The sequence below is a fragment of the Anoplophora glabripennis genome, unplaced genomic scaffold (genome assembly GCF_000390285.2).
Source record: "Anoplophora glabripennis isolate ALB-LARVAE unplaced genomic scaffold, Agla_2.0 scaffold45, whole genome shotgun sequence".
Classification (NCBI taxonomy): Eukaryota; Metazoa; Arthropoda; class Insecta; order Coleoptera; family Cerambycidae; genus Anoplophora; species Anoplophora glabripennis.
Genome location: NW_019416437.1, coordinates 681,456 through 699,829, shown reverse-complemented (window position 1 = coordinate 699,829; position 18,374 = coordinate 681,456). Strand labels below are relative to the sequence as shown.

At 31.4% G+C, this 18,374-nt stretch overlaps 1 protein-coding gene across 1 annotated transcript in view; it reads right to left on the bottom strand.

Annotated features, from left to right (window-relative positions):
* Positions 1-18,374, bottom strand: part of LOC108917091 (C3 and PZP-like alpha-2-macroglobulin domain-containing protein 8) — a 195,207-nt gene that overhangs the window by 127,704 nt on the left and 49,129 nt on the right. Inside the window, exon 6 of the mRNA XM_018723528.1 lies at positions 13,306-13,434. Within this exon, the coding sequence (XP_018579044.1) occupies positions 13,306-13,434 (129 nt within the window). The remainder of the gene's footprint in view (positions 1-13,305; positions 13,435-18,374) is intronic.

The following is an 18,374-nucleotide window of genomic DNA, read 5'->3' as shown; positions in this document are numbered from 1 at the left end:
TACTCATTTTATGGAAGTCTAACAAGTATACATTATTTACGTAAAAAATACTAGTAAATTCTATAACGTACGAAAAACGAATATTTGTACAGTGCCGCACAATTTAGGGGGGATAAAAGGTGAAACGACACCTATCGCACGCCACTAGAAGAAGCCAATAAATGGTTTCTGCCATATTTATGCATCCTTTAAGCTAGTAAATCTGTCTGTTGAGTTTGATAAAGAAATATTAACTAATACCGGAGCTACAGGAAAAAATATTTTATTATTTTTAAATTTCAACGCCCTGTATCTCGAAAATGAGCCGCTTTAGGATATATGTTTATTAAGTAAACTGCACTTATTTTTGGATTTTTTACATATCATATCCGTTTGTAACACCTATTCATTAACACCCTGTATATTTATAAACAGTATAGGCAGTGATGAAAAATTAGTATCGCAATTGATACTCAAACTGAAATAATTGCAAATGACATAGCCTTAATGATTACAAGCCACATGAACAGTAACTTTGATTGGAATAGTAATTTTGTTTCCTTCGTGTTGGAAATGTTTTGGCGGAACTAAAGTTTTCATTCTGATGAAGGTTAGATATCTGAAAAAGATGGAATAATATTTGACCACACCATCTAGTCTATCATACCCCGACTAAAATGTAGAAATATTTTTCTATATTTGATTCGCAACATAAATGTCAGTAAATACTCAGTTCCAATATTTTGTGTTTTGTTTCGACCAGTTTAGAAAATATCTGAAAAAACAACTTCCTGGGGCTCACCTTTGAGGAACTGAAGGTATATCCCCCTTAGGAGATTTGTATAAACTTTGATTCTTATTTTTGAGCTTACAATGCACTAGTAAAAATTTGCATTTGGGACACTCTGTAGAATTAATAGATACAGAATTAGTTTTATTTTCCATGTAACTGGCATTTCTCGGGGTGGAAAAATGTTACCTACTCTTCGCCGTAACAAATTATGGAGGGTGTGAGAAATATAAAAGAAAACCGTTTTTAAGCTCTATATCAATGAGATTATATTCCCTTTCTTGGATTATGTTTGGAATGATCTATCAAATTCGATAGGATTGAGGATTATCTTGAAATCAACTGATGATGGAAAACGCTGTCTGCGATATCTTTCCGTTTCAGGGATACCGAGCGTTTTTCAAAAAATTTTTTCTAATTCTTATATTTCAATTACAGAGTGCTGCATGAAATATGAACTTTTTAATGTATGGACTTTCTTCAACAAATAGAATTTGTACTCAAATTCTATGGAATTTAGTTTGCTCTCTATAGTTGTATTATTTCGATATTATATTTTTGATACAGTTTCTAGAGTAGATAGGGCATGGTTAGTTGTATGTAGCTAATCGGTGTTAAAATATGGTTATTGTTGGGTAGTGGCCTCAACAGTTAAAATGATGCTAAATCACATACTACAGCAGTATTCCTGAATTTATTATTGCCTTAAGTTACTAAGTATTTAAATTGAGGTCAGGTGGAAACTGGTATAGCTCTCAGTTTAATCTAATTATAATACATATTTGGTGGTTGACAGAGGTAGATGGAAAAAACATGATATTTTGATTTGTTTAGAGGATACAGGGCATTTTTCACTTTTAGGTTTTGTTAATTTTATTAACAACATACATTTATCGTATCAAAAATGTGATACTAACATTTTTGTAAAAATTTTGTTTTCTATAAAATTGAAAGAAGAAAGAGAACTCTTAAGTAAGATGTTCAATGTGCACCTTGAACTTGCATTTTCTGAAATTCCTCAATCACCTCTGCCATACTCGAAATAACATGTGGTGATCATTTCTAATGTCTGAGTATGTAATTATGCGATTTAATAATTCTTCCCTACTTTTTACATCAGTTTGATAAACAAGACTTTCAATATGGCCCCAAAGAAAAAAATCGACTGGATTAAGATCGGGAGACCGAGGCGGCCACGGAAAAGGACTACCTCGACTGATCCATTGATCGGGAAATGTGGTATTTAAATAAGCCTTTACTGCCCTGTTAAATGGCATGGTGCACCATCGGTCATAATCCACATATTATTTCAAATATTTAAAGGGACGTCTTCCAGTAACGGGTTAAGGTGTTCTTTACAGTAAATATAGGTATTTATCCCCATTTAAAGTGTCATCAATGATATGTGGTCCCACTAATTAGTTTCCAATTATTCCGTCTATACATTAATGATAAATTTTTGTTGGTGTTTTGTGTCTGAATAATACCATGGAGGTTTTCATCACTTCAAATATGCAAATTCTATTTGGAGAAAGGTTGGCGTAAATCCGAACAGCTTCAGAAGAATTACATTCTGGAAGTTCGTACATTAGATGAATATCTGAAAATCCTCCATAATATTGAATGATTTATGACAAATACCTGACTGCTAATTATGCTTACTAGTTGACAATCATCTCAATGTCCAAAGAAACCAAGATTTTTACAATAATGTTGTTAATAAAATTCGATTTTCTCAAAAACGGTACAAGATATCGACTGATATACGATATACCTTTTTTTTAGCAAAATGAGAGAGGAATCGAACTATGGAAGAAAAATGTCAAATTTGGCAATACTGTCAAAGATGTATTAAATGGATAATTTCGGCTGCTCCTGTATAATCCAGGCATATCAGTTTAAATTTGGAAATGAACATTACCATGAGTTATTTAATTGCCCAAACTTCATTGTTGTCATGGTAAGGACTTAGAAGTTATAATTAGAATTGTTTTCTCAAACTTCTTTCTTTGAAGGCAAATAACTCCACAACGAAGCCCCATAGGAATTTTTTTTATGAAGTATTACAAATATTTTGACCTCCCCTTCATTTTTGACATGACCTTCCGTACAGTATAATAATATTCAATTAAATTATATACGATTTTTTCAATTTTAACGTCCAAAAAAAAATGCGTTGATTAGTAAAAATTAAAATCTATTAATAAATACAAAATTTATCAAATTGTTGCTACTTGGTTTACTCCAGCGCCATATTGTATANTTAAGTAAGACGTTCAATGTGCACCTTGAACTTGCATTTTCTGAAATTCCTCAATCACCTCTGCTATACTCGAAATAACATGTGGTGATCATTTCTAATATCTGCGTATGTAATTATGCGATTTAATAATTCTTCCCTACTGTTTATATCAGTTTGATAAACAAGATTTTTAATATGACCCCAAAGAAAAAAATCGACTGGATTAAGATCGGGAGACCGAGGCGGCCACGGAAAAGGACTACCTCGACTGATCCATTGATTGGGAAATGTGGTATTTAAATAAGCCTTTACTGCCCTGCTAAAATGGCATGGTGCACCATCGGTCATAATCCACATATTATTTCAAATGTTTAAAGGGACGTCTTCCAATAAAGGGTTAAGGTGTTCTTTACAGTAAATATAGGTATTTATCCCCATTTAAAGTGTCATCAAGTGGTCCCACTAATTAGTTTCCAATTATTCCGTATTCCGTATACATTAATGATAAATTTTTGTTGGTGTTTTGTATCTGAATAATAGCATGGAGAATTTCATTACTTCAAATATGCCAATTCTATTTGAAGAAAAGTTGGTGTAAATCTGAACAGCTTCAGAAGAATTACATTCTGGAAGTTCATACATTAGATGAATACCTGAAAATCCTCCATAATATTGAATGATTTATGACAAATATCTGACTTCTAATTATGCATACTTGTTGACAGTCATCCCAATGTCTAAAGAAACCAAGATTTTTACAAAAATGTTGTTAATAAAATTCGATTTTCTCAAAAACGGTACAAGATATCGACTGATATACGATATACCTTTTTTTTTTAGCAAAATGAGAGAGGAATCGAACTATGGAAGAAAAATGTCAAATTTGGCAACACTGTCAAAGATGTATAAATTTAAATGGATAATATCGTCTGCTCCTGTATAATCCAGGCATATCAGTTTAAATTTGGAAATGAACATTACCATGAATTATTTAATTGCCCAAATTTCATTGTTGTCATGGTAAGGACTTAAAAGTTATAATTAGAATTGTTTTTCAAACTTCTTTCTTTGAAGGCAAATAACTCCACAACGAAGCCCCATAGGATTTTTTTTATGAAGTACATACTACAACTATTTTGACCTCCCCTGTACATCTCTTCATTTTTGACATGACCTTTCGTATAATAATATTCAATTAAATTATATACGATTTTTTCAATTTTAACGTCCAAAAAAAAATGCGTTGATTAGTAAAAATTAAAATCTATTAATAAATACAAAATTTATCAAATTGTTGCTACTTGGTTTACTCCAGCGCCATATTGTATACATACAAGGAATTAAAAATTTGTACAAATAAAAAAATTATTTAAAAATGAAAAACGCTCTGTATTATTTAAATATTTCAAGATATCCAGATGCTGTTTCATCTTGGAGATGGAGCTCGAGAGGTCTTAAATACCCCACAAAATTGTTGAAATTGACGCACCTTCCACAAACTATTAGATTGGACTCGTCAAAAGTCCCATGCCGACAAACTGAAAATCAAATTCGTCATTTTGTTCTGATTGCCTGTATGTTGTTTCAGCAAAGTTGGAATTGGTTTGTGGATGTTCAGAAAAGTTTATTAGATGCATCCACAGTTATTTATCGTAAATGAAAATATTAAATCACTAGCATGTTTTTAGAAGGTTGTAGCATATTATTTTTCAAAACCGAAATAAAATATTTGCATATACCCAAAAAAAAGATGTCTATAGTTCAAGTAATAACTAGATCTTTTAGGTACATAAACTTTTTAATAATTACTTTTAGAGAGCCATAAGAATTTACAAAGTTGCTCCATAATTTCCTAGCCATTTCACATTATAAATTTCGACCTAGTTAAAAATTGATCTCTATTGTTGTAAATTCTGTGAAATCTTATTTAGAATTATCCATTTGTTAAGATATTTCAAATATTTAATTAATTCTTTGAAGTTATTCTACCTTTGCCGTTCGCAAGTCGGTTGTTAAAATTACGTAATTTGAATATTTGCCATCCAGTGCCTTTTGTAGACCATCTTTGTGCTTCAAAAACAAATTAGTATGAATTAGTATTTGAAGGAGACACTCGAATAATTAATTTAGACGTCAAAATTGGTGTTTAAATAACTCTCAATATGTTACAAATTCTCCTTCAGCCTAGAATCGATAAATTATACCTTACTATTCCCTGGAAAACTTTTAACGAGAGAAATATGGAAATATTTGTAATGCCTCAAATCCCTACGGTTCCATAAATTCCAAATTTTACTCCCCGTGGTAATAAGGAACATCTAGGAATAGCTGAATACTGCGGTGGTGGGCATCTTGGTGGAGTAACTGTTAGAGACTATACCTTTGGTGATGAAACACATTAACTTATAAGTTGAGGTTTAATTTGTTCTTAATTACAAAGAAACTGAAGTGAAACTCTGTTGTACTTTAATTAAAGAAGTTGTTCTTGCAAGTTTATACTTTGAAGATTGTGGTTCTAATTGTGGCCAGAGCAATTATAAAATGAATTTTTACTGACAATGAGCTTCTAGTAGTAATGATTTCACTTTTTATTAGTTTCCACAGACTGATTTAATTATTATCTAAATATGTGCTGGTTTAATCTTTTTATATAATCACCTAATAATCATGTCCCTTTTCATCTTGTCACGAAAGAACAACTTCTACAATTATTAGCAAATTTTGAGTAATAAAAATCTAGAATAGTTCCGTAAAGAAAACCGAGATCTGAAAATAGAAATACTGAAAAAGAGAACGAAAACAAAAATGAAATATATAAAAGTGCATATAATATTGATATATTCGCAATATCTAGTAAATATCTAAGGACTATCGTCAGCAGAACCACAAGACATATACTGGTTTCGAACGTATTCGGGACATTAGTCAGCAGAGTAGTTGCTTCCCCCAATAAAATCAGTTCAAATTTGTTACACCTAGTAATGACAAAGGTCTTATTCTTGCGGAATAGCGAAACTACTACTTCTCACCTAGTATTCTTTTGGTATCTATTTACTTCATTGCAAGTGATTTTTTACTTGGGGTAGAAAATTAATTTCTTTTTATTAATGTAGCTATTTAGATGTTCTCTTTACAAATTCTGTTTTTATATTTCACTACTGTTTTGTCTTTAATATTCCAATGCTTCTTTATCTCTTAAAAATTTAAATTAAATTTATATTATCTTAAATACGAGTAGTTTGAAAACTGTTTTGTATGAATTGCTTAACTGCAATAAATTATATTGGAATTACTAGAATTATGTCTCTAGTTTTCTGGGTTATCTGAACTGACATAAATAAGGGCATATCTTGAATAATAGCATCCCTAATATAGACTTATCTGATTTCTGAAATTAATGAAATGAATAATAATATGTATAGAAACGATAGTCCAAAGATATACAGAATGAATTGAAGAACCCATAAATGTATTAAAGGTAGATTGATCTACTATGTAAAACACAACCCTTAAAATTTCAGTACACTCGAAGCTCAATTCTATTTGCTTTTTGTACATAAATTCCCAATATGGGGATATTGGAACACTATATGTAATATTTCATGTTCAGAGAACATTGTTTTTTCTAGAAGGGAATAGTAGACAGAAATAATGACCGACTAGAACGAAATATATGACGACCTGGAAAAAACGTAAAAATTATAATTTTCCTGGTCCAGGAAATATACCAGCAGTATTCATTAATAATAGCTCACGGGAAATAGTAACATAGGTACCTTAGAGAGAGACATCTCCAATAAATGAGGAAAAGTCTCACAAAAATGGAAACATATACCTAATATATGCTAATATGAGAGCTCAATATTCAAGAAAGGAAAAAGAAAACTGACAGGGATTTAGGTTCTTACTAAAACTAAAGATGAAAATAAAACTTGTGATCGTTGGAGAATGTGAAATAAATACAGAAATAGAAGTAACATTCAATAGCAACAGTCAAGTAAGTCAAGTAGTGCTGACAAAGATATAAAGCCACTCGTCAACTGTGTGTTCTCCACACTCTCATTTGTTTTGTAGTTAGATCTGTTAGCATGAACATATTAAATAAGGTTGTGATGCAAAAGTGCAACAATGTCACTTTTAATACTTAAGAGTATTGTCGCATGAAAATTACATATGGCACTGAAAACTTTAAGTGCGGTAGATATTTATTATACCAAGAAGAGGCTGTTCAAAGACTTTACGATACAGAATCTGAGTTATCGACTCCTGGAGGCACCGCAATTATGTCATTGATGAAGAATTGTGTAACTAATAGGTTAGTAGAAGAAAATCGCTCCCTGATTACTTGAAAAATTTCCCGTCCTCTGAGGTTATCACAATACATAAAATACAGAATAGAAATTTATGAACGGTTGTTGGATTATTTCGTTTCATTTCTTAACATCTCAAGGAGTTTATACCTCACATAGTTGGACTACTTTCTGTGGGTAACGTTTCGAACAAGAGCTCGATTAATTAATAGCGAACAAGACCTTGTATAAATCATCAGCAATGCCGCAAACATAATTCGTGAGCAACAGCAATTTTATTTACTGATTAGGTAACTTATTTTACACATTTATCAAGGCTGCCTATGTCGTATGATAAGCATATGATGTTACGGGACACGTTTATAAGGGTCTATCAGGTATATATATTTTATTTTATTACATTTCTTTTACACTTCTCGGTGAGGACATCCATCGATTGAATTTTTGCAAATAGGTATCTTGTATATACAGGGTGATTCATTAATAATGGGACAGAGCTTAAGGGCATGTTGCTGACCTCAAAACAGAGCGATTAAGCCAAATATGCCTTATCCGAATGTTGCTCCTTTTCGATCTACAGGGTGTTAAAGTTGAAAAAATATTTTCGATTTTTTTAAATATCTTGAGCATCTTTGAACGAATTGTCTTGAAAGTTTGTACACCTATGTTTTCTGAGGTGGTAATTACGGAAATGGTAACTATTTTGCAATCACATCTAGGATGCGCTAGTTGTAGTGTTCCGTCGGAGTAAACATATGTCAAACTTTTTTGTCCTTCAAAAATCTGAATTTCCAATAAGAAATTATTAAACTACGTTCAATTCTAAATAAAAAAGATATACCTGTTAAAAATCGATAAACTTAACCGTTTTCGAAATAAGAACGATTTACTATTTCTTTACAAAATTATTTGTTTGAACGTACGCCTTTAAATAAGATGACTTAATTACGAATTAAGACAAACACAGTAACAACTGAAAATTTTATTATGCTTAAGTCTAATTACAAAAGATTCTCAAAGTGGCGACCATTGTTTTCAATACATTTTTTTATTCTCTCGTTAAAATTTTGTCTGACACTGAATAGACTTCTTTGTTGGTCTCTGATAATGTTAACAGATTCTTGTATTTTTGCCCACAGCTCTTCTCGAGTATGTATAACATCTTTATAAACTAAAGATTTAACGTTACCCCAGAAATAAAAATCTAGGGGATTTAAATCAGGGCTACGCGCAGGCCAAGGCACTTCGCTGCCGCGACCAATCCAACGGTTTCGAAAACTTATATCAAGATATTCTCTTACTGGTCGGGAGTAATATGCGGGAGCACCATCATGCATAAACCAAAAGGTTTGCGGTAAATTTAAGGGGATATTTTCAAGAACCAGTGGCAAGTCATTTGTTAAAGTTTTCGGCAATTCGCACTAAAACATCCTCTTCTTGCTCCGCCGCTAATACTTTAGGCCTTCCAACGTCTCGTTTAGGGCGAAATGATCCCGTTTCTCCTAATCTGTCGTACAACGTCTTGAAAAGCTTGTGGTTAGGTTGTCTGTTATTTGGATATAACTCCAAGTACCTCGCTGCTGCATGACGACCACAATAATTTTCTTGGGCATACACACATACCATGTTTCTCATTTCAACAAACGAATAATCATTATGACGCGGCATTTTAATGAAAAAAATCACAAACGAAGAAGAACTAAACTGTCTAGTATTTATAAGTTGCTTAGAATTGACATAAATAATACATGACATTTCATTGACAGCGGCCTACTTCATTTAAGTCATCTTATTTAAAGGCGTACGTTCAAACAAATAATTTTGTAAAGAAATAGTAAATCGTTCTTATTTCGAAAACGGTTAAGTTTATCGATTTTTAACAGGTATATCTTTTTTATTTAGAATTGAACGTAGTTTAATAATTTCTTATTGGAAATTCAGATTTTTGAAGGACAAAAAAGTTTGACATATGTTTACTCCGACGGAACACTACAACTAGCGCATCCTAGATGTGATTGCAAAATAGTTACCATTTCCGTAATTACCACCTCAGAAAACATAGGTGTACAAACTTTCAAGACAATCCGTTCAAAGATGCTCAAGATATTTAAAAAAATCGAAAATATTTTTTCAACTTTAACACCCTGTAGATTGAAAAGGAGCAACATTCGTATAAGGCATATTTGGCTTAATCGCTCTATTTTGAGGTCAGCAACATGCCCTTCAGCTCTGTCCCAATATTAATTAATCACCCTGTATGTACATTGTATTAATTCACTGTTTACACAATTCACATAACTAAAATATTTACATGACTAAGAATTCCGATTTTGATATCGAAAAAGAATATTATTTTACAATAGTCTTGAATTGGAGTGATCGTCATAAAAATATTAACATGCAACGTATTATTCTAACATTTTATAGAATTTATTCTACCAAAAACTGTTCTTTCAGTTCAGCGGTCCAGTTTCACTTTTCAGATTGCTTGCCTTCATACGTCTTCAGTCGTCTCGAGTGTTTATATTCAAGTTTTGTTTGGCAGAAGTTTTATAGGAAAACATCTATAGACATTCCGTGGGAGAGAAATAAAATGTCTTGAGTCATGTTTCATAGGAGGTACAATAAAAAAACAAACCTTTACATAAAAATTGTGAATTTTATATACACATTTTTTTTTTAATTTGATTGATAGGTCTAGAGGTTTTTTATCCGTCTTTCGTGAATATAATAATATTATTTTATGGAAAAACACACAGTGGAAAAACAGTATCGAACATATTTTCAGCTGTTTGAAAAAGCATTGAGAACAAACACTAGGAATATAGAATTTGCAGTTTTGTCCCTTACAGTTTACTGAAAAATTATTTTTGCATTTACAATATACGCAATAATATATGTATTGTTTATCTTCCTGAATTTCATAAGTCCAAGGTGTCTCATAAACTACTAAAGATCACTACCACTACGTGAAATCTATAGATTTTAAATACACAGGCACACAAAATAAAAAAAGTGGTCTCTGTGCCTTTGATTTGACCCAATAAGCTTTACGTCGGCGGAATCTGAAGTCAGTTTAGCTCAAACACCCCCAAAAATTTTAGTAAATGGCAAAAAATAGTGAAAAAGCGCCGAAAATCACGCTCACTAAGAGCGCAAAAAAATTCGAAACAATTTGTTCTGAACTTGATCAAGTGGATTTCATTTGAATTTTGATGTGCTGAATCCAAATCGGAAGTCTCGTAAGCTGCATCCCCCAAATTTTGCAAAATCGCATAGTAATAGCGAAAAATCTCAAAAAAATACCGAAAAATTGCCAAAAATCACGTTAGTGAGCCCAAAAGCATTCGGAAAACATTTGTCTTACTTTGATCAAGTATGTTTCTTATGCATTTTGATACGCTGAATACGAGTTTGAAGTCTATTGTTGAAATAGTTGAAATTGGCAAAAAATAATATTAATGAGAGTGAAAAAATTTTGGAAAGCGCTTTTCTAGATTGGATCAAGTGTTCACCTCATAAATTTTGTCGAGTCGAATTTGAATCTAAAGTCTGTTGAGCCTTATTACCCAAAAATTTTGCAAACATCGCAAAATATCGCAACAAAATCAAAATCGTTAATTCCAAAAAATCTTGGATATGAATTACTTCCAAATAAATTCGACTGACTTGAACCATGCTTTCTTTGATGTTGCTCTTACACTTTTCTTCTCTTGTAGCGAACTCTTTTCTCTTCATATCAAGCTCATGAAGCGGTTTCTCAAACCTCTGGATAAAGACGGTGACTGTTTTCAATATTTAGGAGAGAAATTTTCAGCGATAAGTGATGCGAAATTGAAAGGAGATATTTTTGATGGTCCTCAAATTCGTACTCTATTTCGCAACAAAAATTTCATTACAAGGATGAATGACACTGAAAAAGCAGTATGGCGAAGTTTCAAGAATATCTCTCGAAAATTTAGATTCAGATTTAGATTACGAAAATTTAGTTAAAGAGATGTTGAAAAGTTTCAAACAGTTAATTTGCTTGATGAATCTTAAATTGCAGTTAATACAGTCACACCTCGAATACTTTCCTCAAAACCTTGGAGGCTATAGTGAAGAACAAGGAGAAAGATTCCATCAAGATATAAGTGAAATTGTGAATCGATATCAAAGAAGATGCTATATCAACATGGCTGATTTCTGTTGGACACTAAAGAGAGAAACAAATCAGAATAGATAGAAGAGAAAGAGAAACCCCCTGCATAGGTCATTCGAAGAGAAAAGAGTACGTTGCAAGAGAAGAAAAGTGTAAGAGCAACATCAAAGAAAGCCTGGCTCAAATCAGGATTTTTTGGGATTCACGACTTTCACATTGTTTTTGGGATATTTTGCGATTTTTAATCAGGATCAACTGACTTTAGATTCAAATTCGACTCGACAAGATTTATGAGAAGTACATTTGATCCAATCTAGAAAACCTCGTTCTAAATTTTCTCTTCTCTTTCATTAATTAATTTTCTGCCATTTTCAGATATTTTTTTTGGGTTTTTTTTGGAAAATCTGTAGGGAATGTAGATAATAGACTTCAGACTCGAATTTAGCGTATCAAAATACATAAGAAACACACTTGATATAGGTCAGAAAAAATTTGTTCGATTTTTTTTTGGCTGACTAACGTGATATTCGGAGTTTTTTCACTATTTTTGCGATTTATTTAAAATTTTGGGGGTGTTTGAGCTAAACGGACTTCAAATACGAATTCAGCACGTCAAAATACATCCCATTGGGCCACATCAAATCTACAGACCATTTTTTTTATTTTGTATACCAGTAAATCGTGGTTATGGAACTATAAAGCACTAAAATCTTGCTTAGTTATCTAAGTCAAGGTTTTAGTGGGATAAAGATCAATAAATAAAAGAATACTATATTTTAAATCATTGCCAACGTTTCGGTGTTATTTTACACCATCCTCAGGGCTCGAAATTTGACGTGTCTTCTGCCCAACTTAACAGTTCTAAATATTAAGAAGATGGCATCTAGATACTTATATGTATACTTATAATTCATGGAACAAATTCAATGCGGTTTTCTTTCACAGTGAAAATTGTTATAATTGTATTGGTTCCATAAATTGATCAGTACACATATAAGTATCTAGATACCATCTTCTTAATATTTAGAAGTTGAACAAAAGACACGTCAAATTTCGGGCCCTGGGTATGATGTAAAATAACACCGAAACGTTGGCAATGATTTAAAATATAGTGTTCTTTTATTTATTGATCTTGATTGATTTATTGACCATGACTTGTATAAAGCTAAATTTTACTATTTTTAAAGAAGATATAGAAGTGGTTAAATGTCAAGAAAATGAATGCCGCATTGTATCTTGAAAACAAAGGAGTATATAAAGATTTCTCATCTCAAATTTCAAGAAAATCTGTTAAGATATAACTTTTGATGTCAATTGAACTGGTAAGTATATGGTGTCTAATTAATGGTCATAATCAATTTTAAGCAGAAATTAACATATAATATGTAGTTAAATTTGAATCATACAAGAGAAAATTTTACTCTTAATTGTTCTTATAGGTATGTTTCCAATGAAATAAAAAGCCACTTATTAAGGAGAATCAGTAACTCCGGTTTGGTAAAATTTGTCAATTCTGTCTTAATAATTTCATTCATAAAATTGAAATCCTACTCATATTAAGAATGAAAATTTCACAGAATAGACAGAATCGACATATGAGTACGTGAATGAAATTTCCCTCATTTTTTTTACTGTATACCTATGTAGATATTTACCTTGAATATTATGTAAAGACACAATTAATTATTTGAATAAATAAATCCAGTGAATCCTAACTTTCGAGAATGTCACTTCTAAAATCGGGTCCTATTCAAAATTAAAAGAAATTCCTCTGGAGTCTTTTTGCCAAACTCTTCTGTTCGGCTACATAATAAACCCATTAGTGGTGTAATATTTCACTCACCTGCAAAGTGTGCTCGACGCCTTCAATCAAGAGATAACAGTCTGATGAGGAATTCCATTTGTGAATGGGCTCTCTCGCCAGCACGTAATGGCTTTCAATTTCTTTGCTCTCGACGGACACGAGCTCCGCCTGAAACAAGTTAATAAGGTGTTTCAGAAAGGTTTGTCACCTTACCCTGAAACGCGTTACGTAAGTGAAAGCCTATTTTCACGCATTTTTCTCCGTTATTTATTAAGGACATTTAGAAGCACAGATCACGTTATTGGTATCTTCTGTAACAGCAAATCTATTACAAGCAGTTTTGCTTTATTCGCGTTTGAACCGATTGTTTGTTAAAATCTAACACAAAAAGAAACTGTATTTTTGTAGTAGCAAATACATATTCGTAGTTACATTATTTTTCTATATAATCATGATTTCTTTGGGAAGAGAAGAAAGCGAGGAAAACAGAAGACAGAAATTTGTTTGCTTTCACGACAGTACATTTCTTCCAGTGATTACTATCTCCCCTACGCCTCAAGAACATGCTTGTGTTTAAATGGCTTGAAACTTGAAGAAACTTGCTGAAATACCAGGCAGCAAAATTGTATGCTAAGGAATTGAAAAACCTTGTTTCACTAGGTAAATTTTTAACAAAACATTTTTCATTTTCATTTTAGTTTTCATTTTATAATCGATCGGTCCTTACTTTTCAAATGCGCTACGTATTGAAAATTAAGAAAATCTTATTCTTTACATTCAAACAAACAAAATGCAGGGTATAACAGCAACTAACGACACAGTACTGATCGTTCTTACCAACATAAACAAAAAATAAAGAAATTTTGTCAAGTTAGAGGTTCAACAACGCAGATGTGAGAAAAATATATTCGGTATTTTATTTGATAGTCGTACGAAAACACACAAAAAAGTCCAAACCCAAGAGAACCACATATTATTTCCGCAGGAATTCGATGAGCTGAACACGATCCCGTAACCAAAATTTATGACTTCAAATTTCTGGGTGAAACTGGTCCAAATATGGATCAAAACTGATTCTTTCCTAAATTGTGTCGAAAAATATAATATTTGTAGTATTTTGAGGTGCTGAACACGATGCTATTAGTAAAATTTACCCATAACCTCAATATTTTTCAGAAAATTTGGGTTAAAACTGGCCCAAATATGGATTAAAACTGATTTTTTCCTAAATATTTGGACCAATTTCACCTAAAAATTTCACTTTTTTCCGAAATTTGTCATGAAGTCATGAATTTTGACGACATGATCATATTCAAAGCATCAAATTCCTTCGGAATGCTTCGTTTTCGAGATAGAGAATGTTAAAGTTTTCGCAAAAAAAAACTGTTTCTGTTTATATCTTCCAAACAGGTTAACCAAATTAATTCAAATTTGGTACATAGTATTACCTGCAATAGCCAGTAACATAACTACTACTAACTAATTTTATTATTCGAAGACTGATTTCGGAGTAACTTCTCTAATATTATATTAAGAATATCTCTGTGAAAGCCTTCCGTATTTTTCCGAGTTTACTGCTCGATTCAGTAGTGCCTTTTCGCATACACAAATCTTGAAGCTACTGTATTACACGTATGTCAGATGAAATTTAGAGTATGTATCTATAGTTTGGAAACTCCGTCATCAAATACAATCAGACAGGCTGGAACATATATAAAAGCGATTTCTAAAATTTTATCTTTTAAAGCTGATATGCTTTATACTGAAATTGGTTTACCACGTGAGTTTTTCTTTGAAAGACATAACTTTAATACATTAAACAGGCATTGGCATTACAATTTCGTGTTATTACTGTATAAAATAAGTCACAATCTGATTGATGACCCAGTCATTTTACAAACGTTAGACATTAATGTTTCTAGAAGAACATCACTCTTTTCCATTACCTTCCATTTCCAATTTTCTTGTTTATTAATGTTGCAATAGTGATAATTCAGGAAGTAGCCAGCTAGATATTTTTTATAAATCTATTTAATAGTAGATACAAGTAATTTTAAATTTGTTCCGATTTGGTTTTCTTTGATCACCTCATTCTGTAATTAGTATTAACTCATATTTGAAGTTGAATTGTCTGCATATTTATTTTATTTATTTCCCGTAATTCTTATTTTATAATTTTGTCCTCAAAGTCGATTTTTTGTTTTTGACAGATACAAAAATGATTCGTTTCTATATCTCTTCAGAGACATAGGTAAAACTGTAAATGTGCTACTTCAGTCACTACAGAAGGGCAAGAACGGTTTTTTTTTTCTGGAACGAAATGCAGCCTTAAATAAAACACAGCTAAGCGCGAAACAAGATATAATTTAGTATTTAGCTCGATGGGGTGTGTCGAAATCTGGCGTTGATATATTGTGACACATTTGTTATAACGTATCTATTACAATAATTCATGAATTATCTCGCCCAACCACTCCTCGCTGACTTTTTAATCGGGGAAGACCCTTTAATACTTTAACGTCACACGAGAAAATGTTCAATTTAAAGAACTGACGTTACACAAAAGCTCGCTGTTTAATTTATAGACTCAAATGGCCATCTCGGTGACGACATTTTGTGTAATTGAATTTTATTGCAGTGGAATGAAAAATTAGCAGAAACTGTCAAAAATAAAACCATATACGTGGACGTCCTTTTTCAACTCATAAATTGTATGTAGGTATAACTTTCTCATAGTAATTTTATAGGTATTAGATAAGTATTTTAAATACATAACTAACTTTTTATTCATTTAAATAATTAATAAATTTTGAATTATTTGTGTCAATAGCACGCATCGAAAAAATCTGTGACGTACATCAAAACAGTAAGTCGTTAGTCACATGTTAGTTGTGAGATATTAGTGGAACTTTCATTATGTAATTTTTAATTTGGACTATTTGGACTATTTTCGAGACATGAGACATCAAATTTTATAAATGATTTTTATTAACAACTTCACTGTTTTCTGATATACAAAGTTGAAATTTTCTATAAGTTTCTAGCATCACACTTTTGAGCAATTTTGTTTACAAAAATCTAAACGCAAGCGCAGAATGGGGGATGGTGGTACTTATCGAGGATCGTCGCAGTCATCGTGGTTCTTTCCTACCCAACCCTATGGTTGAGAGGTAGTGTTTTTTAGATAAGATGGTTCTTTTTGTAATTCTTTTCCTCTCGTAAAATTTTGATTTTGTGCTCAATTTGTATTAGATTAGGCTTAAAATTTAGAATTCTTAATAATAGCGTATTTGACTAAAAATGGGATAACTACAGGCAAAATTGAAGTCTGGAAACATTAAAGTAGGTAAAGTTTGACAAGTCTACTATCTCCAAAAATGCACAATCGCTTTCTTTTAATGAGAGAGAACCGAATACTTGTAGATCTGTGGTTTTGGCGTGAAATGAATGGTCTCTACCTTTTGCAGTTTGTTCTGTAAATGTTCATGTGTTAAAATAGGAATCTTATAAATGAAATGTTTCTTAAACTCTCAGAACAGAAGTCTACGAGGTTAATGTCGGAGGAGCGACTTGGCTAGTGGATAGGTAAGTACATATTGTCATATGTCAACTCAAAAGCTAAAATTACATTTAACCAACTACAAGAGGCACACCAACAAGAAGATCGAGGAAATGGTTTTATATAAAAAATAAAAATTCGTGTGTATTTAATCAAGATGTCAAGAAAATCGGGCTTAACCGAATTGTCAAATATTCCCACCCATACATTGAAATAGATTTTATAAAAAGAACTTTGTTGTTTTCTTGGCATATTCAATTGAAAAAAAATCAATGCTTTGTCCGAGATAGAAACGCCTACGCTTTTTGCAAGTAATAAAATAAATGTAATTCAGAACAAATTTGGTTGCGGAAAGTTCCAACTTAATACCATGGAAAGATACTTCTCTTAAGTACAGTTTATTACCAAAGAGCACAAGAAAAATTGTGACGGTATATTATAAACCTGTGCAAAATTTAATTTCAATGTATTAAAAAAGTAAGTGTAGTGAATAAAAGTTGTTTTAAAAATATTAACTTTAACACTATGTAATTTGAATGGGAGTGCCCAAATTGAAGATGAACAGAAAATATTTTTATAAATGTTTTAAAAAATGTTGACTATTGATCTTAATATAAATTAATAAATCTGTGGCAAACCCTAAAAAGAAGATTTTTCCGAATATATACGAAAATAGTTATTTGAAAGGGTGTTCTAACTTAATATTGTAACTTTTGATTTTTTCAAATGAAACAAGTTTTTAAGTTGTATTAGATGCAGAAAGAAGCATTTTCTAAAATACTTGTTTTATGTCTCAATAATAATAACTTTTACGTATTTTCCGGAGTATTTGACAGACTGTACCTCCGAAGTTTATAAAGAAATTTTCGAGTAAAATAAACATAAATATTAAATAATATCTATAAATTGTAGATATGCTACTACGACCTGCAAATAATAGAATATAGATACCTGTATGTTTTGTTCCAACGTAAAAAATAACACGAAATTTAGCTAAGATAAATATTCAGTATATATTTAAAAAATCATACATGTACAATGTACATGTACATGATTACTGTTATGCATTTTGATTGTATTTGTAGCCTTTTCCCTGCTAATCCGCGCGTCTCGTTATTTTTATATCTATCGAACGCAAAAATTTGCTTGTACTAATGGTTTCCGGTTTCTTTGTTTTCTACTGACACCATAGTTCGTCGTGAAGGGAGTCAATAGGAAATCATAAAAAACAACGGAAAAGCATTTCTTTTAATAGAGGAAAGCTCAGAAAGAGAAATTTCTTTGTTGTAGGGTTTTTATTTTATTGGGACAAAAATGTATTATTTTCTTCGTTCATATTTAATTTATTGTGACATATGAACTTTACGGCTTTGTTTTTTTTACAATGTATTGATTTTATTAGGTTACTAAGAATGTTTAAAATTTAATTTATTGACAAGAGTAAAATATATAGAAAATTTTTATATAAATACAGTGTGAGGAAACGCACGCATCAAGTGACTTTTTTAAACAAAGGGTTAGGTAATAATAAGGATATAGGTACATAACT